Source organism: Triticum aestivum, chromosome 4A, assembly GCF_018294505.1.
Source record: "Triticum aestivum cultivar Chinese Spring chromosome 4A, IWGSC CS RefSeq v2.1, whole genome shotgun sequence".
Lineage (NCBI taxonomy): Eukaryota > Viridiplantae > Streptophyta > Magnoliopsida > Poales > Poaceae > Triticum > Triticum aestivum.
Window position 1 is genome coordinate 21463158 of NC_057803.1, and position 24494 is coordinate 21487651.

Consider the following 24494-nt stretch of genomic DNA (forward strand, 5'->3'; position numbering starts at 1 on the left):
GGCAAGAAACCAAAGTTGTCGTTTCTTAAAGTTTGGGGCTGCGATGCTTATGTGAAAAAGCTTCAACCTGATAAGCTCGAACCCAAATCGGAGAAATGTGTCTTCATAGGATACCCAAAGGAGATTGTTGGGTACACCTTCTATCACAGATCCGAAGGCAAGACATTCGTTGCTAAGAATGGATCCTTTCTAGAGAAGGAGTTTCTCTTGAAAGAAGTGAGTGGGAGGAAAGTAGAACTTGACGAGGTAACTATACCTGCTCCCTTACTGGAAAGTAGTACATCACAGAAAACTGTTTGAGTGACACCTACACCAGTTAGTGAGGAAGCTAATGATAATGATCATGAAACTTCAGATCAAGATACTACTGAACCTCGTAGATCAACCAGAGTAAGATCCGCACCAGAGTGGTATGGTAATCCTGTTCTGGAAGTCATGCTACTAGATCATGATGAACCTACAAACTATGAAGAAGCGATGGTGAGCCCAGATTCCGCAAAGTGGCTTGAAGCCATGAAATCTGAGATGGGATCCATGTATGAGAACAAAGTATGGAATTTGGTTGACTTGCCTGATAATCGGCAAGCAATTGAGAATAAATGGATCTTCAAGAAGAAGACTGACGCTGATGGTAATGTTACTGTCTACAAAGCTTAACTCGTCGCGAAAGGTTTTCGACAAGTTCAAGGGGTTGACTACGATGAGACTTTCTCACCTGTAGCGATGCTTAAGTCTGTCCGAATCATGTTAGCGATTGCCGCATTTTATGATTATGAAATTTGGCAGATGGATGTCAAAACTGCATTCCTGAATGGATTTCTGGAAGAAGAGTTGTATATGATGCAACCGGAAGGTTTTGTCGATCCAAAGGGAGCTAACAAAGTGTGCAAGCTCTAGCGATCCATTTATGGACTGGTGCAAGCCTCTCGGAGTTGGAATAAACGCTTTGATAGTGTGATCAAAGCATTTGGTTTTATACAGACTTTCGGAGAAGCCTGTATTTACAAGAAAGTGAGTGGGAGCTCTGTAGTATTTCTGATATTATATGTGGATGACATATTACTAATTGGAAATGATATAGAATTTCTGGATAGCATAAAGGGATACTTGAATAAGAGTTTTTCAATGAAAGACCTCGGTGAAGCTGCTTACATATTAGGCATTAAGATCTATAGAGATAGATCAAGACGCTTAATTAGACTTTCACAAAGCACATACCTTGACAAAGTTTTGAAGAAGTTCAAAATGGATCAAGCAAAGAAAGGATTCTTGCCTGTGTTACAAGGTGTGAAGTTGAGTAAGACTCAATGCCCGACCACTGTAGAAGATAGAGAGAAAATGAAAGATGTTCCCTATGCTTCAGCCATAGGCTCTATCATGTATGCAATGCTGTATACCAGACCTGATGTGTGCCTTGCTATAAGTTTAGCAGGGAGGTACCAAAGTAATCCAGGAGTGGATCACTGGACAGCGGTCAAGAACATCCTGAAATACCTGAAAAGGACTAAGGATATGTTTCTCGTATATGGAGGTGACAAAGAGCTCACCGTAAAAGGTTACGTTGATGCAAGCTTTGACACTGATCCGGACGATTCTAAATCGCAAACTGGATACGTGTTTACATTAAACGGTGGAGCTGTCAGTTGGTGCAGTTCTAAACAAAGCGTCGTAGCGGGATCTACATGTGAAGCGGAGTACATAGCTGCTTCGGAAGCAGCGAACGAAGGAGTCTGGATGAAGGAGTTCATATCCGATCTAGGTGTCATACCTAGTGCATCGGGTCCAATGAAAATCTTTTGTGACAATACTGGTGCAATTGCCTTGGCAAAGGAATCCAGATTTCACAAAAGGACCAAACACATCAAGAGACGCTTCAACTCCATCCGGGATCTAGTCCAGGTGGGAGACATAGAGATTTGCAAGATACATATGGATCTGAATGTTGCAGACCCATTGACTAAGCCTCTTCCACGAGCAAAACATGATCAGCACCAAGGCTCCATGGGTGTTAGAATCATTACAGTGTAATCTAGATTATTGACTCTAGTGCAAGTGGGAGACTGAAGGAAATATGCCCTAGAGGCAATAATAAAGTTATTATTTATTTCCTTATAATCATGATAAATGTTTATTATTCATGCTAGAATTGTATTAACCGAAAACATAATACATGTGTGAATACATAGACAAACAAAGTGTCACTAGTATGCCTCTACTTGACTAGCTCGTTAATTAAAGATGGTTATGTTTCCTAACCATGAACAATGAGTTGTTATTTGATTAACGAGGTCACATCATTAGTTGAATGATCTGATTGACATGACCCATTCCATTAGCTTAGCACCCGATCGTTTAGTATGTTGCTATTGCTTTCTTCATGACTTATACATGTTCCTATAACTATGAGATTATGCAACTCCCGTTTGCCGGAGGAACACTTTGGGTGCTACCAAACGTCACAACGTAACTGGGTGATTATAAAGCAGCATTACAGGTGTCTCCAAAGGTACATGTTGGGTTGGCGTATTTCGAGATTAGGATTTGTCACTCCGATTGTCGGAGAGGTATCTCTGGGCCCTCTCGGTAATGCACATCACATAAGCCTTTCAAGCATTACAACTAATATGTTAGTTTTGAGATGATGTATTACGGAACGAGTAAAGAGACTTGCCGGTAACGAGATTGAACTAGGTATTGGATACCAACGATCGAATCTCGGGCAAGTAACATACCGGTGACAAAGGGAACAACGTATGTTGTTGTGCGGTCTGACCGGTAAAGATCTTCGTAGAATATGTAGGAGCCAATATGGGCATCCAGGTCCCGCTATTGGTTATTGACCGGAGACATGTCTCGATCATGTCTACATTGTTCTCGAACCCATAGGGTCCGCACGCTTAAGGTTACGATGACAGTTATATTATGAGTTTATGCATTTTGATGTACCGAAGGTTGTTCGGAGTCCCGGATGTGATCACGGACATGACGAGGAGTCTCAAAATGGTCGAGACGTAAAGATTGATATATTGGAAGCCTATGTTTGGATATCGGAAGTGTTCTGGGTGAAATCGGGATTTTACCGAAGTACCGGGAGGTTACCGGAACCCCCCGGGAGCCATATGGGCCTTCATGGGCTTTAGTGGAAAGGAGAAAGGGGCAGCCCAAGGTGGCTGCGCGCCTCCCCCCTCCCCTAGTCCTATTAGGACTAGGAGAGGTGGCCGGCCCCCCTCTCCCTCTTTCCCCCTCGGGGAATCCTAGTCCAACTAGGATTGGGGGGGAGTCCTACTCCCGGAAGGAGTAGGACTCCTCCTGCGCCCTCCTCCTGGCCGACGCCCCCCTCCCCCTTGGCTCCTTTATATACTGAGGCAGAGGCACCCCAGAAACACACAAGTTGATCCACGTGATCTATTCCTTAGCCGTGTGCGGTGCCCCCAACCACCATATTCCTCGATAATACTGTAGCGGAGTTTAGGCGAAGCCCTGCTGCTGTAGTACATCAAGATCGTCACCACGCCGTCGTGCTGACGGAACTCTTCCCTGACACTTTGCTGGATCGGAGTCCGGGGATCGTCATCGAGCTGAACGTGTGCTCGAACTCGGAGGTGCCATAGTTTCGGTGCTTGATCGGTTGGATCGTGAAGACGTACGACTACTTCCTCTACGTCGTGTCAGCGCTTCCGCAGTCGGTCTGCGTTGGGTACGTAGACAACACTCTCCCCTCTCGTTGCTATGCATCACATGATCTTGCGTGTGCGTAGGAAATTTTTTGAAATTACTACGAAACCCAACAATTAGTCCATCTATCGTTGAGCATATCTTGATCAGCTTGGAGTTGCTGCTGCTTCTTTTTCAGGCTCCTTGCATTGGCTATTAGTTGTTGCTTAAAGCGCTCCTGCTCGAGAGGTTCCTCAGGTACGATAAAGTCTTCGTCGCCGAGGCTCACCTCATCCTCGGAGAGTGGAAGATAATTACTGTCCTCTGAGTCTTCGTGCACGGCCTGTTCATCAGGGCTGACTCGCCCATCTTCCCGTTCGTTCTGTTCGGAAGTTGGCTGAACGGGGTCTTCATTGTCTCCGGCATTGTCTAGAGTATTGTTTTCTCCTGTGCCGGTGTTACTGTCTTTTTCACGGCGTGATTTAGAGTGGCGTCGCTGTCGTCGGTGCTTTGGCTGTATCTCAAGAGGTTTGTCTTCCACTGGGTCTTCTTTGTCGTTGCCGTTGATTTCTTTGGGTGTGTCCACCATGTACACGTCGTAGGAGGAGGTGGTCGTCCAGCGCCCGGTAAATGGAGGTTTTTGGGCTTGCTCCTCTTCGGCATCATCATCCATACCGTCGATGTCTCCGGAGTCGTAGTCGAGCATGTCGGTTAGATCTTCGACAGTGGCTATTAAGTGGGAGGTGGGTGGGAACCGAAATTCTCCGTCATTAGCCCCCAGTTTAAACCGGGTATAATTCGGCTGTGAGTCCCCTGCCAAAGAGAGGGTTTTTAATGAGTTTAGCACATCGCCTAAAGGTGAGTGCCGGAAGATATCCGCGGAACTAAATTCGACGACCGGTGCCTGGTAAGGCTTGTCGGACACGGATGCACAAAGTTCGGAACCAGTGACCGGAGATGAGTTCGGGGGTCCGGTGACACAGACCTCGCTCGAAGTTGGGTCTGTGCGCAGCTCCAACGCCACTGAGTCTGCTCCTTCCGCGGCGGGGTTAAGCTTCCCGTCTTCAGATGGCGCAAGCTGCTCCGAATCCAGGGTCAGAGCGCTTACAGGCGAAATCTCATGTGCATGGTCCGATGACAGATTTAGGTCATGTTCATCGTGGTGGCAGGGAGCGGCTGCCATGGGCTCAAATCCGTCGAAGATCAAGTCTCCGCGGATATCAGCGATGTACTTCAAGCTTCCAAACCTAACCTGACGGCCAGGGGCGTAGCTATCGGTCTGCTCTAGATGGCCGAGCGAGTTGGCCTGCAGTGCGAAGCTGCCGAATACGAAGATCTGGCCAGGGAGAAAGACACCCTCCTGACAGTGTTGTTGTAGATGATGGATGGTGCCATCGAACCTTCTGACGACGGCACAACGGAACTCTCGATGAAAGCACCAATGTCGGTGTCAAAACCGGCGGATCTCGGGTAGGGGGTCCCGAACTGTGCGTCTAAGGTTGATGGTAACATGAGACAGGGGACATGATGTTTACCCAGGTTCGGGCCCTCTCTATGGAGGTAATACCCTACTTCCTGCTTGATTGATCTTGATGAATATGAGTATTACAAGAGTTGATCTACCTCGAGATTGTAATGGCTAAAACCCTAAAAGTCTATCCTATGTGATTATGATTGTCCCTATGGACTAAACCCTCCGGCTTATATAGACACCGGAGGGGACTAGGGTTATACAAGGTCGGTTACAGAGAAAGGAATCTTCATATCCGAACATCAAGCTTGCCATCCACGCCAAGGAGAGTCCCATCCGGACACGGGTGAGAGTCTTCGGTCTTGTATCTTCGTAGCCCATCAGTCCGGCCCATGTCCAACAGGCCGGACGCCCGAGGATCCCTTAGTCCAGGACTCCCTCACCCCCCCCCCCTAAAAAAACTAGTTTAAAACTCTATGTTTTTTACCTCTTGAATTTGTGTTGTTTTCTTGGTCCAACTTCTAACTCGGTAAAACTGAAGTTATCTTTAGGTTGCGAGCTCTTTCTATACATCGTGTGATAGTGGATGGGTAGGAGGGGGGTAGTCTGAGTTGGAAAGCATGACAGTCTCAAAAGGAAGAATAAAAGAAGACGAAGACTAGAGCTTTGGGATCAAATATTGTATGAAACTAAATAAAGAAATGTGAGTGTATCCGAAATAAGGATAAGGATATGCACGGAAAAGTTGGCGACTTAGCAAGAGGAAACCCGACATGAAAAAGAAGAAGACCAGTCAAATAACCAATCCACGCTCGATGCAGCGTGACACAATGCTCCATAGTTTGTCAAACCCTTTATGGCAATATTTTAAATTAGGGGAATAATGTGCTATCTAATCTAAACCTTGCATTACTCCTTTGGGACCGCCTATACATTAGGTATTTGGAAAAAATGTTGCATCAACCATTTTTCTCCGGGATCATCTGATCAAAATGTTGCATCAACCATTTTTCTTCGGGATCGTCTGATCTTCATCCAACGACCCAAAACAGACCAAGCACTATTGATCTTCAACCTCCTCTCCTTCTTCCTCAGTAGCCGCCGGCCTACACAAACCTAACCGACTGCCTCCGCACCCGCCCTCCCCTCAACCTCCCCCACCGCCGTGCTGGCCCTCGGCCCCGACCACCCCTCTAAGCCCCGCACTACCGGTGACCCCCTTGCACCCCCACTCCTAAAACAGACAACGAGGTTGTTGCTTTCCCCTAATATATAAAATGAGGCTGCTGCTTTCCCCTAACATACATAGTAGGGCTGCTTCTTCTCCGATGAGGTTGCTCCTTCTTCCAGACGAAATCCGGTCTCCCCAAAAAAGTGACCGACGCATGAAAAAAATTCAGGCGCATGAGAAATAGCAAAGCCGTACTCCTTTTGGTCAAGCTTCGACGAACAACAGATAAAAAAAAGCTTCCATGAACAAGCCGCAGAGGTTGAGATCCACAAAAAAGGGAGAACAGAAAAGGTATGGTTGGACTGCTGCTTTCTCTCTTTCTCATCCCACCCGTTCGTTCCCGATCCAAGCACCCCCACCGCATCACAAGTTGAGAGCCGAGCTTCAATGTGGCTTACCAAGAAAACCAACCATCGACCCCAAACCTTCATGGTACAGATTCTCTATCTTTCAGTCGGAGCCATCACACACCCTCCTCGCTGCAGTCCCCTCCCTCCCTTCCTCATAAACCCGGACTGCTCATGCCTCCCCCTCCCACCGCCTCCCCCTCCTCGTCCTGGACGGGGGCCTAGTCCAATCCAATCCAATCCAGTCATCTGCTGGGGCTGCGGTTCCTCCCCGTCTCCGATCGCCGGCCGCCTCCCCCGACCCGTGCCCGCGCTTCGCTCCGAGGACAGGTGACGGTTAATTCGTGCCCCCCTCTCGATTACCGCGGCATTGCGGGCTGTGTTTCCTTTAACCTCGATTATTTCGCCCTTCCGTGCCGCGGGATCCGCACAAATCTCGTCGCGATCTTGGTGAGCGTGGCTCATTATCCCACAGAATTAACCCTTATTCATGTTAAGTTAACAGTATTTATTTAATAATAATTAGTAAAAGCCGCAGCTTGATGCTGCGGAAGGGGGAGGACGAGAGAGGGGAGGGGACGGGAGGGATTGTTAGGGTTTTCCCCCCGGTAGCGAAACCCCTGACCGGAGACGGCCAGAATGTTGTGATTTGGTTAGGAGGGATATATGTCTGTAACGGCTTTGTGCTATTTTCTTGTCTTGTTGTGTTGTCGAAGAATCAGTAGTGGACTGATGGGGGTCTGTTTGTTTTTCCCCTTCTAGTTATGGCCAGGAGATCTAGCCTTCACTGTAAGGAGTGGGGTTGCCTAGTTGCCTCGTCGTTATGTCTTGCACAAAGAGGGAGAATAGCGTGGTAGCATAATGCCTCTGTCCATAGATTTTGGGAGTGAGAAATTTGTGTCTTATTGGTGTCGGTTTTAGGGAGCACAGCTGGATCACATAAATTCGAATGGACGTGCGCTGTGGTCCTATGATTGCTCCATAAGTGTGGAAAGTATTCAGTTCACAAATAATACTGTATGATATTTCAAGAAGCGAGCGCGGCTGCTACGTTGGCAAGGAGTGGTGTTGGCCAGCTCATCCACAGCGCTTGAACCCAGGCGATTACTACTATGAATTTCTACAGTACCTAGACAAGTTCCAAAAATAAATAAATAAAGAAGGATGATGCTTAAAACAAACGGAAGTCCTGATTTTCTCAAGCATGCCATGTGCCTTTTCCTTGGTAGCTACAGTAACTATTTTGCATTTGGCGTTTGGTTGTGATATCAGTTCATAGGCTTTGCAATTTAAATAAATCATATGCTTGCTGTCCACACAACAACTATCTCTAGACTGGCTTGTTTCTGCTCAATGGAACTAGTGTTGATTTTTTTATAATATTTTTGATGTATCAGGATTCAAGATGGGGCATCATTCAGATGATGAGTACTCAGTAGCCGGTGATAAGCCGGAAGTAGAGTTCATGGATTTTCAGAATGACAACACTCTTCAGGACTATCAATCTGATGATGGTCCCGTGGTTGTTACGGCTCCTTTCCCTTTTTTGAACGGAAAGCCTAAATCTGTCCTTGTTGGACAAACATCTGCAGACGCCATTCGCATAGATAATACCTCTTGTGAGCCTGTAAATTTGTGGAGTGTGAGAATATTCTCTTCAAATCCAGAAGATAGTTATGTCTTGTCAATGATGAGACCACCGTTGAATGATTCCGATGAAGCGGCAAAGAAGGCTTTTCTTGGTTTGACTTCTGTGGAAGATCGTACACTTCAGCCTGGACAAACCCTAACCATTTGGCTGTCCTGTATGCCAAAAGACATTGGTTTGCATACATCAATCGTGCATGTTGATATTGGGGATGAGAAGATTGAGCGTGTGGCTTTTCTGTTGGCCGATGATAATGTTTCAATGGCCTTATCTTCTGATAAACCTTATTCCAGGAGACAAGGCTCTCAAAGGAAGCAATTTGAGTGTAATACATTTGTGCCAGGTAGCCGGCCAATTCGGCAGCACACTCAAGGATTCAAGTATAAGCTACCTCAGTATGCAATACCTGTGGAAATCCGTGAGCTCATTGAATGCAAACAGAGACCTGATGTCCTATCTGAAGAGCTGAGCATGATGAACTATGCAAAGTTCTTTAGCACTCTTTTAGTCATGGAAGAACTTAATTTGGAGGTATTTCAGCACCTCTAATACTCTGAGATGATAAGCTTTTATCTTTGTTTGCTAACTTAAGAGGCCCGTTTGCAGGAGGAGATGAGATCGTACGACATGGAGCGTGTGTCAATGAGAAGGAGGGGTAATGATTATTTGTCTCTTGAGGTCCCTGGTTTGGCAGAAAAAAGGCCTTCGCTAGTCCATGGTGACTATATAATTGCCAGACATGCTGGGAGTGATGCTAGGCCTTATCAGGTTAGTGTACTTTCTTGGACATTCAAAAATCTCTTAGGCATTCTTACAATATAAATTAACCAGCCTCAAATGATGCCAGTGAATAATGATTTGTTGATATCTTATTCAGGGCTACATTCACAAGGTTGAAGCTGATGAGATATTTTTGAGGTTTGATGATCAGTTTCACCACGCTCACCATGACAGGAATAAGTATGATGTTAGCTTCACATATAATAGATTGAACATGAGAAGGCAATATAGGTCTGTTCATGATGCAGAACTTATTGGACCTGACATTCTATTTCCATCCCTATCACGGTATAGAAGTGTGAAGAAGGTGCCATTTAAACCTCTGAACCCGAACATAAACACTGAGCAAGCTGATGCAGTTGGGATGATACTTGGCTGCCGAGGGGTTACACCATACGTGATTTATGGACCTCCAGGAACTGGCAAGACCATGACCCTTGTCGAGGCGATTTTGCAGCTTTATAAATCCAATAGGAGGGCAAATGTTCTCATATGTGCTGCTTCCAATAGTGCTGCTGACCATGTATTGGAAAAACTGTTGAGTTCTAGCTACCCGATCCGCCCAAGTGATATCTTTAGGCTAAATGCTCCTAGTCGTCAGTATGACGATGTTAATCCTGATTTCATACGGTTCTGCTTCTTTGAAGATATGGTGTTCAAGTGCCCTCCAATGCGAGCATTAATGCGCTACAAGATAGTTATATCAACCTACATGAGTTCATCAACCCTACAGGCCGAGGGTATTCGCCCGGGGCATTTCACACACATTTTCTTGGATGAGGCCGGTCAATCTTCTGAACCAGAGGCAATGGTTCCTTTGGCAGCTTTGTGTGGAAGAGACACAGTGGTTGTGTTAGCAGGAGATCCTATGCAATTAGGGCCGGTGGTTTTTTGTAAACAGGCGGATCAGGATGGTTTGGGAAAATCTTATCTGCAAAGGCTGCTCGGTGAATTTGAGCAGTACCATTCAGGGGATCCTAACTACGTGACAAAGCTATTGAGGAACTATCGTTGCCATCCAGCAATCCTAGAGCTACCGTCACAGCTTTTCTACAAGGGTGAACTTATCCCCTGTAAGGGAGATGAAGTGCCATCTGTTTACGATTGTATTGGCCTTCCCAATAAGTCATTCCCTGTTCTGTTTGTTGGAATCCAGGGATGCGATGAGAGAGAAGGCAACAATCCATCATGGTTCAACAGAATCGAAGTTAGTAAAGTAGTAAATATCATCAGGACTCTGACAAGGAATGGCGATGTCAGTGAGGCTGATATTGGTGTCATTACTCCATATCGTCAACAAGTTAACAAGATAAAGAAGGCCCTAGAGACGTTTGAAATGCCCGACCTAAGAGTGGGAAGTGTTGAGCAATTCCAGGGCCAAGAAAGGGAAGTGATCATCATCTCAACAGTCAGGTCAACCGTTAAGCACAACGAGTTTGACAGATTCTTCAACCTGGGGTTCCTGAGCAACTATAGAAGGTTCAATGTCGCAATTACTCGTGCCAAATCGTTGCTAATTATCGTCGGAAACCCTCACATCATCACTAAGGTGTGTTGTTGCTGTATCACTCTAGCTATTCTTTTTTGTACAGGCTCTGCTTTCATGTCATGCTCCTATTCTGTTTCTGGCGAAACTAACAGGTGTTACTACTGCAGGATCGGCACTGGGATAAGCTCCTGAGGTACTGCGCAGACAATGGTTCTTATCAAGGATGTCCGCTCCCCCCACCAGAAGAAGAGGTCAGATACTCGGGATACGGCGACACCCGAGACCAGCCTGCTGGTGATGGTTGGGGGTACAACCAAGAGGAGCCATCAAACCACATCCACAATCAAGACCGGTCTGACAGTGGCTTCAGACACGACAATGGCCGGTCCTCAACCGCACACGAAGAAGAATGGTCCGAAGAATGGTCCAAGGAGAAGCCAGACGGGGACTTACATTCATATCCGGATGCAGGAGCAGAACCTCAGGCAGAGACACAGCAGAAGCAGCAGCACGTCGAGGAAGAGGTTACTACTGGGCAGGACGACGTGCAGGCTGGCCACTGCTCAGCCAACGATGTCGACAACGGTGCGGTCCAAGACGCATATGTGCAGAAGTACACGTTTCCTCCCGGTTGGGGTGACGTCTCGAGCATCCCCGCGACAGGCTGGGAGTGACCGACCGACCAGATTTCTTTTCTTTTCTTCTCCGTCGGGGCCATTGCTGTTGGTAGAGTAAGACGGGGGATCGGCCTTGCGGAGCTAACTTCCGGGGGCATCCTGAACTCACCCTCGTCGGATGCTAATTCTGAACGTCTCTAGTGTTTGTTCGCTGCGTCACGTTGTGTTAGGCTGTCGTGAACTGGATCTTGATTCTTCACTGTGCGTGGATGGGTGGACGTGCTAAAGTACCATCCCTGTTTGTTGAATAGAAATCTGAAATTAAGTCGTCTTCTCATCTGCTGGCTGTTTTATCTTCAGATGATGTGTTGTTATCTATCGGTGGCTGGGATTAATGCGCCAAGATGAGAAAGATCCTTACAGTTCTGCTATTTTTAGACGAGCGAATGTTTTAAAACTTGCTAAACTCATGTTGTTTCACCTGAAGAACAAACTTTTAGTTGCATATTCATTAGATGTTCTTGCTTTTGGATGAGTTGAGACTCGAGCTGAGGTAGAAGCTCACGTGGCCGAAAAAAAAACCGTATAAACAGAAAGAGTGATCAAATATATGGTGCCGAGGTGGAAGCTCATGCATGCTTGGTGCAGTTGATTTCAAGTATGGTGTTGAGGTGTGACCGTGTGGGTTGCAAGTTACAGCAATCAACGAAAGGAGGACATGGGCATGTGGCTCTCATGTGGGAGAATAATACAGCCAGCGGCAATGAGTACTCGGTAGAACTTTGGGCTGCCTTCTGGAGTCTGATGGAGTAGGGGCAACAACCACTTGATTGACCCTATGTATTTTCCGGACAAAGTCTTAATGGTATAAGAATATACCTCCTGTCAAAAATGATTTTACTTTTTTTTAAACGAAAGCAAAAGCTTTGTCTCATTTTATTAATAAAGCAGAAGAGAGTTGCCCGGTTAATAAACGGAAAAGCGGGTGAAAGCCGTCACAAACCGCTGAGCGGTACATTCATAATACCGCACACACACCTCACATAGAGGGTCTTGTCAACATCACACCGGTGTCATCGTCATCACTCCTCCAACAGGCGTCATCACCCTCCCTAATCTCCGAGCAAGCGACTCCAATTTCTTCGAAGGCAAATGTTGACCCAACCCACACCGTAGAGGCTATGTGAAAAATAAGAAGCCCCGCACCAAACTCAGCCACCCACGCCTTACATTTTGGGACGGAGGGTGCAAACTTCAAACCCATAATGCAAGGATAACACAGGATAGCACACAAGGGCAATGCCATCCAATACAAATAAGGTGTTGAGTCACCGGCAATTGGCATGTCTTTCTCTAGTTCCTCATCTTCTTTCCTTCCATCATGTCTCGGGCGCCGAAAATGGCGGTGTTACACTTGAATGTGACGCACAGTTGACCCATCAAAGATGCTACACACCGATGGACGGCATGAAATTCTAAATCCATGTAATTGTAGTTGATGAAGAACGCTGCTGCCGTCTCTGTCATGTCCAGCTCGATCTTCTGCAACAGACCACACGGTCACGGCAGGCGCCGTCGGCTATCTCAAGTTGATGAGTATTTGAACGATGTGGATCGCCCCGTAAAAGAAATGCTCTTGTGCAACAGACAGATAGTTTACCAAGCCCTTCTCCATGAGAAAAATGCGCTAGGTTTTCTTCTTCACCTCATCGCCATACTTCGTTTCTAGCTTCACGGTACAGTTGCCTCTCCTGTGTAGTTCCAGGACAAGAAGCTAGCAGCGGTGTTAAGTGTGCCCAGTCCAGAGGCCATCAAACTGGCAGCTGGTGATCTCAAGTTCTTCCCCACTCATTCATCAACCCAGCTGTTGAAGCAGACACCAACAATAACTGGCACCAACCTTTGCAGCCTGCTAATAACTCATGATCAGTACAGAGCACACAAGCAAGCCCATCTGTGATACCACACACACACACACTTGAGGCCACCTGGTGCAGTGGCACGGATGGTAGGGCCCTGCCTGCCTGCATTAGTGCCACAAGGAAGGAAGCAGGTGAGTTCATGCAGGTTCACTTGAAGCTGCACTCAGAACTTCTCGAGCTAAGCCGGTCTGCCCAAGAACTGATGATTAGTTAGTTAGCAGGATGGCCAATTGGGTGCTAATTCATCATCATGGATTACGGGCGGCGGGCCATGCGGCGGAATCGACCGCGGAACGACCGATCCGACAAGGCCAGTTGTGCCGTACCACGAACAGCGACCGAAATCTAGCAGAAGGGATGAGGAGAAATTCGCCGGGTGGTCCTAGATCCGTGGACAGCGAGCAAGTTGTTGCGTGAGGTGTCTGCTCAAGCTTTATGGGGGCACGCCGGGAACAAGAATCGCAGGGATCGATCCTGTCTGCCTACTCATTTTTGCGGTCAAGAGGTCATTGCACAACTTTTTTTACCAAAAGAAAAGGCATTCAGGGTAAAAATTTATCATAGGAAGTAAAGTGAGCAACCAGAAACTGAACCAAGGTGTTTGTTGGCGAGGAGATGAAAAATGTCAGTGTAGTGTTCATTAGGAGCAATGCATCTCAGTGATCTCACAGAGAGCGCATTATGCTGCATGCTGCTGCACACTGTGAGGCTGCAGGAATTTTTCCATAAGTGAGCTGATTAGCAGTGCTGCTCAGATGCCAAATCAGGACAAATTAGGCCAATGGCACAGTGGCACAGAAAGCTAGACCTCTCTAATTAAGCAGCTCCGAGCCAAGCCCCCGGCCATCCATAAATACACACGGAGCGCGCGTGCGTTCTCACAGTCGCAGTTGCTCCCTGCCTTGCTCCCGCACCACCATTGCAGGCTGAGCTTGAGCTCGGTCGATCGAAGGACCCTTCACTTGCAGTGGAGCTCGCGGTTGAGCGATGGAGCCGGTGGAGTCGGCCAAGTGCGAGTGCTGCGAGCTGCGGGAGGACTGCACGCGGGGGTACATCGTGGGCGTGAAGGCGGACTTCGGCGGGCGGTGGCTGTGCGGGCTCTGCTCCGAGGCGGTGAGGGAGGAGGGCAGGAAGCACGGGATGGAGGCGGCGCTGCAGGACCACATGGCCTTCTGCGCCGGCTGGTGCCGCGGCAAGGGCCCCGCGCTCCGGGTCGCCGACGGCATGCGCCAGATGCTGCTCCGCCGCCGCCGCCCCATCTCCATCTCCAAGTGAGGCCAAGCCAAGCGACCCGTCCATCATTCACGGCGCCGGCGACGAACGGATCGCGCCGGCGGTGACAACAAGGAGAGCACCGGCCGTTGCATCCGGCGAGTGTTGTACGAGCCCCGGTCGAACAAGATCGACGTAATAAGCCAAGGGTTCATATGTATTTGTGCTAGTAGTAATACGGAGTATGTATGTATGTATGTATGTATGCATGATGTGGTAGTAATAATCTTAGCTAGGCTAGCTAGGTTGAAGCTGCATTGCACCATTGGCAGGTAGCTGATGCTGGTGCTAGCTTTGCTCAAGCCCCGGCCGGCTGTACAAAAGGGAGGGACCCAATAACATGAGAGGATGTGACGATGCCTGCCGTCGATTACGTGGTGTCGACTCGCCATTATTTGCATGTCATTGTCCATCATCAGGTACCTCTCCATCTTCCATCATTAGGTATCCGTCGTCGACTAGTGGATTTGCCATTGCGTACGTCTCACGCTACGCTAATGACCCAGTTGTGTCTGATTAACAATACCATGAGGACTCGTAATTGAAAAACAAGGCATTATGATTTGGCTAAACAAATATCTCAAGCATTTGCTTCGCGAGGAAGATGAAGTTTGTTTGGCTAAAAAAAGATGGAGGATTGGGAGTGTTGGATGTCGGGACTCGCACCAAGGCATTGTTGTTGAAAAACACACTTGCACAAGTTCTTCAATCATTATGTTTACCATGGGTTAATCTTGTGTGGGACACTTATGATGAGCCTAGACCACCTCATGGCAGGATGGTTGGGTCTTTCTGGTGGAAGAGCGTCCTCAAATTACTCCCCAATTCAAGGCTGTTGCTCGTTGTAAGATTGGGCAAGATCTTGCATCGAGCTATTCCCTGACCTGTAGTCGTTTGCAGTCAGTGATACAACTTCCATCAAACAGGTTGTTCTCTCTGCAAATCTGGAGGTTCACCAGGTTCTACCACGGTTCGGCCCAATCATCATAGTCAAAGAATTCTTTCATAGACCACTTTCATTGCAAGCATTCAATCAGTTTGAGCAGCTGCAAAGTTTGATCCAGCAAATTCAGATAACTAAGACAAGGATAGATGGACCTGCTCCTGGAATTCCCCAACCCACCCTCTCTTCAGGAAGAGGAGTCTTCCTCATATCTTTGTGCCCTTTGCAACTTCAATGCCTTTTCTGGGACTCATATCCTTTTGCTAGGTGTTGGGATTCAATCATGAATAACAGGAGGAGGAGCACCTCAAACATCAATCCAAGCAGTCTCTGCTGGAAAGCTCTTCTCAAACAGGATCTCAAGATCATGAGCTACAGGAACAAGGACAGCAAGTTTCAAGTACTTCAAGGCTGGATTGATAGTGATATTACATTTATCATGTTTCCTAAACAAGAAATATTTCGACACACACACACAAGTCTCTGTTTTTCTTCAAAAAGATAATAATTAACAATGCCATCTCTAAGCACCTGATAATACAGATATGCTTCGCTATCCAAACCAGCTGACTAATAGAATGTTAATGCCTTATAAGTCTCAGTCACAGAGTCCCTGTTATTCATCACCACAAAGAAACATTTCAAAGATCTGAATTCAGTCCTGTGCAACATGAGTTGCCACAGCTCCATTTACTCATTTGCTACCATAAGCATATTACCTCCAGTTGACCGGCAAGAAGCATAGTCGCACAAGCATCACACCAGGCGAGTACATTAATAACAGGTCAAATCACACACAGAACTTAACTCAGGTCAAAGCTGAGACACAACAAAGTTAACAACCAACTAGATTATAAAACATACTGATCTTCATGAATGGTCCACAACACGACATTGGCCAGAGAATTTAACACCAACTTAAAAGGTCTTGCATTTATGCGCTCAAACAAGCGAAGCTAACAAAGAAAGCAGCAACATCTGCTTAGAAGGTGGAACACCACTAGGTCCAAGGTTTAAACAGTACCAGAAACAGCTAGCCAAGCAGGCATTACATGAAAGGAAACAGTCTAGCATAAGCTGCGCTGCTCTTTAACTAAAAAGGAAACAAGCAACTAGATTTATTGCAAACTCGGCTGAGCACCCCAGGTATGTGCGCCATGAAGTGCACTGGATAAGCCAACCTGCAGCACCACAGCACAGGAATCACTTTAGTATTAGCCACAGAAGTCAACAGATGTAATAAGATTAAACAAGCAGCACACGTATAATTACCGTATTATGGTTTGTCCGCTCGCAGGTCTCTGAAATGGAATCTCGCATCCTTTATCAAACATGCCAACGGAACTCGAATCCTCCACATGTTCCATGAACATGAACAAGTAACAGAAACTACACAGGGTGCCACTGGATGGAACTTTAGATTATATGCATGGAACGAAGATTGGATGGCAGGGGAGGGGATCTGACATGCTACATATGCAACAAACTAAGGTGGGAGGGGAGGTGCGGAGATAAAAGTTAGTTGACAGATGAGGGAGAAAGGGCATCGAAGGGGGGCTTCTTGAACCTCCACTGGCCTCTTCATTCCAAAAAATACAGAAGAGCCAGTGAGGAGAGATCCTTGTGTTCTTTGCAGAGCACCAGGGAAGTCGGTGTGATTAGAGGAGTGTCAAGATGGCGAGGAAGAATGTATGTATCAGAAGAATATAATATGCAGATATCCTACAGAATATAAGATGGGAACAGATGCTGGAGTGTAAACTCTAGCTATCTAACAGTAGAACAGAACTTATTACCCTACCCCTGCCTGATGCAGTTTCCTACTAGCTAGGATCATGCAGACTACCAACCACTAATGGATCACTGACCATGGATGGAAATGAAGATCTAACACCTAAAGAAAGTTGGAACCCTATAGGTGACCACAAGCTACAAGGTGACTCTAAAACTGCTGTGCTCTCATCCACCCCAACAGTCTCCACCACAACCACATCCTTCACGGCAGCTTCCCGCGAGTCATGATGTGCTTACTAACACACCTAACAGTACTCCTGTTGATGCAGAATCTAGGTGGAAGGCTGCTATACTAAGTTACTTTATACAAAGTACCCAAGGTTAGTTGCTGATGACCTATGTACACTGTGATGCCCCCATCATTCAGTCCTCGGTGATTTCCAAATTAAGGATCCTCCTCAGATTCTCCGTGGCAATGGCAGTATCATTGTCACCAAAGAAGCCAAATCCTGAGCCAGCAGTGGGTGTCGAAGGTGCAGACTTGGCATGCACAAGCACCTCCACATGCTCTGGCCTATCAGCAGGTGGCAACTCAAGTGATACACTGCGCTTCTGGTGGAGCGAGAACTTGGGAATCGGCAGCGAGCTGGGTGGCGGCGAGTTGGAGTATGCCGGGCCAGCCCAAAGCTCAGGACGGGAAGGAGGAGATCCTGATGGAGTTATAGGGATCGCCCGGCTGCGCTTTTTGTCATTGTGCAGCTGCTGCTTGGGCGTCTTGGGCTCCGGGGAGTAGGTCCGAGCCCGGGGTGCAGGCGGGGGAGGTGGTGGGGGCGGGGACGGCAGGATGCCTATGCTGATACTGGAGTGGAAGGCACGGCAGTTGAAGGCGTGGTAGCCACGCATGGGCTGAGGCGACGAGGTGTGCGGGGATGGCTTCCTCCGGCGACCTGAGTGGTGGTGGTGGTGGTGGCTGCGCTGCTGCGAGATGACCAGAGTCTCCATGGCGCCCGGTCGTAAGTGGCAGATCCAACCAAGCCCTGGTGCCAGGCAAATGAAACGCGCATCAGTACATCTGAACATGGCATTTTGATCACAACACTAGCGGCACTGAAAACTTAACAAAAACATCGACTTTGATGGAAACAATCATACGTAAAAGTAAACTTTCACTGTACAAATCCGCAAACCACAACATACATGGGAGATATTAGCAGAATCGTGGATCTACAGGGGACAGATGGATCGATACCTTCCGGATCTACACCCGACGAACAGATCGAAACCCACAGGAGCGCGAAGGGGTTCGCCCCTCCCTCTCAGATCGACTCCGCGCTTCTCTCCTCCGTCCCTAACCGCTTCTGACGCGAGCGCACGCACGCTCCTGCATCCACGAACCCCACAGCCATCGATCAAATAAAACCGCACGGCAAAAACCGTCGCGAACAACTCACGAGCACGAAGCGGCATTCCGCGACTCACCGATCAGACGAGCCACCGGCCGGCGGCGAGGGAAGCGTATGCGGGGAATCGGCGGATGGAACCTCGCGAGGCGGCCGGGCGGACGGATCTGGCAGCCGCTGCGGCTGCTGGTGGAGGCGAGGCGAGATCTGTGCGCCTCGCGAGAGGGGAGGGAGGGGGGCGATTAGGTGGGGTGGGGTGGGGGGGTGGAGTGGGGTGTGGAAGGGAAGCCAGCAACTGCTCTATGATGAGCTACGACGCCACGCCGGACTTGAAAGTCGGAACGGACGGCGCAAAGCCGGATTTGATAGCGGACGCCTCGGTTCCGAGGACGGGGAGCCCGTGCGCTGGTCCGCCCCCGTGAATTGAAAGCCCTTCGACGTGTACTGGGGGCTTGGAGGGCCTCCCGGCCGTTGGATCCTGGGTCTGTGTGGATGGACGGCGATGCGGGCGACGCATGGTGAGGGGTCGTGGCCGGCGTGACAAAAGAATTTGTTACTCCCTCCATTCCACAATGTAGTGCTTACTCTATCCATGTGCTTAAACTTTGACCGTAAATTTAGCTATCAAGACCGATTGCGGCGGGAGCAAAAATTATATCAGTGAATTCGTATTCGAAAGAAGTTTTTAATTATATAATTTTTTCTCCCGCCGCAGTTGGTCTCATTGGTTAAATTTATTATAAAAATTGGACCTCGAGAAATGCGGACGCACTATATTTTAAAATGGAGGGAGTAACATATACTGTATTTTGGATTATATAAAGATTGGGGTTTGCGCATATAGGAAAACTTGAACACGAGGTGAATCAACAACGGATGGGAGTATTATTATATTATATAAAAGTTCATCAAAAGTACAAAAGCATTTCAAACATATTTAAAAACTACAAAAATATTTTGAGACCGCAGAACAACCATTACAGTCGTCAAAACGAACCGCCGACGCGCTGATGTCGCCGCTCCTCTACCAGAGCCGGCTTGACCTTGTCGATGACAGCCAAAAAGTCTTCACGCACGTGCCCCTAAGGACCAGCGCCCTGGAGTAGCAGTCGCCGTCTTTGAACGCTTGCATAGATCTGCACCTGGCATCAAATTTCGTCACATGACGAGGAATCCTAGCCTCACTGCTACAAGAACACGGCAGGAATCTCCGCCGGATTTCCGTCGACTACGTTCAGACGGATGAGCTCGAGTAGGATCGAAGCCCGAATGACAAACTCGGAGAACAAGCACCGTCGTCCGCCCAAGAACCGCACATGTGGGGACTAAGAAACTCTAACCTAAATTACTAACCAAAGTGAAGGCATCATCCCCCCCTCATCCCCCCCCCCACCGCCACCTACCGCCAGAGCGGCAGACATAGGTCAGGCGAATCCACGGGCTTGTCAGTGAAGTTTGGAGGGGAGAGTTTGCCCCTAGCCGCCTGGTGTTAGGGGAGGAAAACGAGAGGCATTCCATGCCTAACTACTGTATGCTACATTCATCTTAAAAACTTTTTAGGAAGGGGTTCACGACCTAGCAACAACTACAACCACTGGAGTGAGTCGAAGACACGTCACCGTATCACATCTTCCTTGTTGAGGTTGGCTAAACCTTGTTGTAGTTGACAATAGAGAATTCATTAGACCAATTATTAAATCAGGGTTTGGGAAACTGCACGACGCCCTTAAGGTGTACAATACAGACTACAAGACATATCAGAAGCTACGTATAAATGCAGTCTAACGTCCTCCCTCAATATTAACTGTGTCCCGAGGTACAAAGCAAGTTAAGATTGCGCCTACAACCTACAAACTGGGGTTGTGGCTTCCTGAAGACGCCGGCAAGTTGATCTTTAGAGGAGATGAACTTGATGTGAAGTAGCTTTTGTGCAACGCGTTCTCTCACAAAGTGATAGTCAACTTCGATGTGCTTCGTTCAAGCATGAAATACTGGATTAGATGACAGTTATGTAGCGCCGATGTTGTCACACGAAAGGACCGGCGGCTGAGTTTGAGAGACTCCCAACCCTCTCAATAAGGATTGTACCCATATGATCTGAGTTGTAGCATTAGCAACCGCCTTATACTCGGCTTTAGTGCTACTCCCGAGACACTGTAGCTTGTCTTCGAGCATTCCAGGCGATCAAATTAGGATCGAGGAAGACTACATATCCCCCCGTGGATCCCCTGTCATCAGGACTCCCAGCCCAATCTGCGTTAGAGAGCACCGAGAGCTCAGCGGACGGTGCAGGATGAGGAAGCAAACCGTATGAGGCAGTAAGACAGGTGTAGCGTAGAATGCGCTTCACCACTGTCCAGTGAGAAGTCCAAGGCATGAAGGTAATGACACACAGGATTGATTGCATATGAGATGTCAGGCCGAGTGATAGTCAAGTACTGCAGACCACCAACAATACTGCAGTACTTAGTGTCATCATCAGAAGTGAGAGGATCCCCATCAAACGCAGACAAGTGATTAGTGGCAGAAATAGGAGTCATAACATGTTTGCACTTAAGCATACCTGCTCGTCGCAACAAGTCCAGAGAGTACTTGTGTTGTGTGAGAGTCAACCCAGCAAAAGAGCGAGAAACTTCCAATCCAAGGAAGTAATGTAAAGCGCCCAAGTCCTTCACGGCAAAGTCATCACTCAAGGAAGACAGCAGATGGTCAGCAACAACATCGGAGGAGCTAATGAGAATAATGTCATCAACGTAGACCAGTAGGTACATCATCACCTCAGGCCGATGCAGGAGGAAGAGAGAAGTATCAGCCGTGGATGGAACAAAGCCAAGGGCCCGAAGAACGAAGGTAAGTCTGGCATGACATGCACGAGAGCCTGCTTCAGCCCATAGAGTGTCTTGACCAGGCGGCACAAATGATGAGGATGATCAGGATCAAAAAAATTCGGGGGCTGACACATGTAAACCTCCTCACCCAGGACACCATGTAGAAAGGCATTCTAAACATCCAGTTGGCGAAGAAACCAACCTTGAGTAATAGCCAGAGACAACAGTGATAATCCACAAGTATAGGGGATCAAATGTGGCCTTTCTCGATAAGTAAGAGTGTCAAACCCAACGAGGAGCTAAAGGTAGGATTTATATTCTCTCAAGCTCTATCGACCACCGATACAACTCTACGCACACTTAATGTTCGCTTTACCTAGAACAAGAATAAAACTAGAAGTACTTTGTAGGTGTAGTAGGACAGGTTTGCAAGATAATAAAGAACGTGAAAATAAAAGTTAGGTGATATTTTAATAAAAGTACACTTAAGTTAGTATAGCGAGTGTGGAAAAGTGGTCGTGCGATTTGCGGAGTTGTCCCTAAGCAATTGACTATGTTACTAGACCGATAGCAAGTTTTTATGTGGGAGAGGCCACTGCTAGCATGTCATCCCTTACTTGGAATTCTATGCACTTATGATAGAAACTATTAGCAAGCATCCACAACTACTAACATTCATTAAAGTAAAACCCAACCATACCATTAAGATATATTGGCCCCCCTTCAATCCCGTATGCATCAATTTCTATGTTAGGAAGAAGCTTTTGTCACTCTTGCCCTGCAATGCATAGTCCTATCAACATACAACTAACCCTAATGTGTGATCCACATGCACACTCATATGATGGGCACCAAAGGATGACAACATAACCATAAGCAAATTAAACCAATGATAGCAATTCACCAATTACCGATAGGATAACAAAAATCTACTCAAGCATCATAGAATGGCAACACATCATCGGATAATAATATGAAGCATAAAGCACCATGTTCAAGTAGAGGGTACAACAGGTTCCAGGAGAGTGGACCGTTGTACATAGATGAGGGAAGGTGATGAAGATATTGGTGAAGATGAAGGAGGTGTTGGTGTAGATCATCATCACACGAGGATTGCCTCGACGGCATTCCGACGCCACCGGGAGAGAGGGGAGAGCCCCCCTTCTTCTTCTTCCTTGACCACCCCCCTAGATGGGAAGAGGGTTTCACCTCTGGTCCATGGCCTCCATGGCAGCGGAGGGGCGGGAGCCCCTTCGAGATTGGATATATCTCTCTGTTTCTCTTCTGTTTCGCGACCATGATTCTCGCCTTTCACCGTTTCTTAAATATCCGGAGATCCGTAACTCCGATTGGGCTGAAATTTTAACATGGTTTTTATCTAGATATTAGCTTCCTTGAGGCCAAAGGACAACCCCAACCGACCTTCGAGGTGTCCACAAGTGCAGGGGGCATGCCCTTCAATCTTGTGGTACCTGTGGGCCACCCCTTATGTTGATTCTTCTTCCCCAAAATCACATATATTCCAAAAAAATCTCCATAAATTTTTATCGTGTTTGTACTTTGTTTGATATGGATATTACGTGAAACAAAAAACATGCAAAAAAACAGGAACTGGCACTGGTTACACTGAATCAACATGTTAGTCCAAGAAAATCATATAAATTGTTGCCAAAAGTATGTAAAAGTTATAGAATATTGGTATGAAACAATCACAAAATATAGATACGACGGAGACGTATCAGCATCCTGATGTCTGCTAGAACTACGTCGGTATTTCCCCAAAGAGGAAGGGATGATGCAGCACATCAACGGGAGGTATTTCCCTCACTGATGAGACCAAGGTCATCGAACCAGTAGGAGAACCACGCAACACTGCGTGAACAGCACCTGCACACAAATAACAAATACTCGCAACCCCGCGTATTAAAGGGGTTGTCAATCCCTTTCGGGCAACGGTGCCAGAAATTGGCAAATGGACGTGAGAAAGTCGTAATAAATTGATAGATAGATCGCGCGGGAATGCGAGATAAAATAAATAAGAATAAATTGCAGCAATCTATTTTTTTATTTTTGGTTTAATAGATCTAAAAATAAAGGCAAATAAAAATAGATCGTAAAGGCAAATATAATAAAGAAGAGACCCGGGGGCGTAGGTTTCACTAGTGGCTTCTCGAGGAAAATAGCAAACGGTGGGTAAACGTATTACTGTTGGGAAATTGATAAAACTTTAAATAATCATGACGATATCCAGGCAATGATCATTATATAGGCATCACGTTCAAGATTAGTAGACTGACTCCTGCCTGCATCTACTACTATTACTCCACACACCGACCGCTATCCAGCATGCATCTAGTGTATTAAGTTCATGGAGAAACGAAGTAATGCAGTAAGAACGATGATATGATGTCGGCAAGATCTATTTATGTAGAAATATACCCCATATTCTTATCCTTAGTGGCAACGATACATACGTGTCGGTTCCCCTTCTGTCACTAGGACCAATCATCGTAAGATCGAACCCATCACAAAGCACCTCTTCCCATTGCAAGATAAATAGATCAAGTTGGCCAAACAAAACCCAAATATCGGAGAAGAAATACGAGGCTATAAGCAATCATGCATATAAGAGATCAAAGAAGACTCAAATAACTTTCATGGATAAAAAGAGATAGATCTGATCATAAACTCAAAGTTCATCGGATACCAACAAACACACAGCAAAGAGAATTACATCATATGGATCTCCAAGAGACCATTGTATTGAGAATCAAACGAGAGAGAGGAAGCCATCTAGCCACTAACTACGGACATGAAAGTCTACAAAGAACTTCTCAAGCATCATCGGAGAGGCACCAATGGACATGATGAACCCCTCCGTGATGGTGTCTGACGCGTCTCCAACGTATCTATAATTTATGAAGTATTCATGCTATTATATTATCATTCTTGGATGTTTTACAACCATTTTATAGTAACTTTATATCATTTTTGGGACTAACCTATTGACCCAGTGCCCAGTGCCAATTGTTGTTTTTTGCTTGTTTTTTACATCGCATGAAATCAATATCAAACGGAGTCCAAACATCGCGAAACTTTTTGGAGATTTTTTATGGACCAGAACATCTAGGATGGGCCAGAGCAGCACTTGGGGGGTG

At 47.0% G+C, this 24494-nt stretch overlaps 3 protein-coding genes across 3 annotated transcripts; 2 read left to right on the forward strand and 1 right to left on the reverse strand.

Moving 5' to 3' along the window:
• Window positions 1-6745: 6745 nt before the first annotated feature.
• LOC123084864 (probable RNA helicase SDE3) lies at window positions 6746-11574 on the forward strand. Its single transcript, XM_044506396.1, has 5 exons — window positions 6746-7033; window positions 8101-8882; window positions 8958-9119; window positions 9229-10680; window positions 10788-11574. Exons 2-5 carry the CDS (start codon window positions 8109-8111, stop codon window positions 11292-11294), a joined length of 2895 nt encoding a protein of 964 aa, XP_044362331.1. The 5' UTR covers window positions 6746-7033; window positions 8101-8108; the 3' UTR covers window positions 11295-11574.
• A 2457-nt stretch (window positions 11575-14031) lies between these two features.
• LOC123081609 (uncharacterized) lies at window positions 14032-14804 on the forward strand. The gene has a single exon (XM_044504157.1). It carries the CDS (start codon window positions 14147-14149, stop codon window positions 14432-14434), a length of 288 nt encoding a protein of 95 aa, XP_044360092.1. The 5' UTR covers window positions 14032-14146; the 3' UTR covers window positions 14435-14804.
• Window positions 14805-16209: 1405 nt separating this feature from the next.
• Window positions 16210-18788, reverse strand: LOC123084865 (leucine-rich repeat extensin-like protein 5). Its single transcript, XM_044506397.1, has 4 exons — window positions 18588-18788; window positions 18358-18489; window positions 16647-18145; window positions 16210-16555 (listed from the first exon to the last, which is right to left on the reverse strand). The coding sequence occupies exon 3, from the start codon at window positions 18108-18110 to the stop codon at window positions 17532-17534; it is 579 nt and encodes a 192-aa protein (XP_044362332.1). The 5' UTR covers window positions 18111-18145; window positions 18358-18489; window positions 18588-18788; the 3' UTR covers window positions 16210-16555; window positions 16647-17531.
• Between the last annotated feature and the right edge of the window lie 5706 nt (window positions 18789-24494).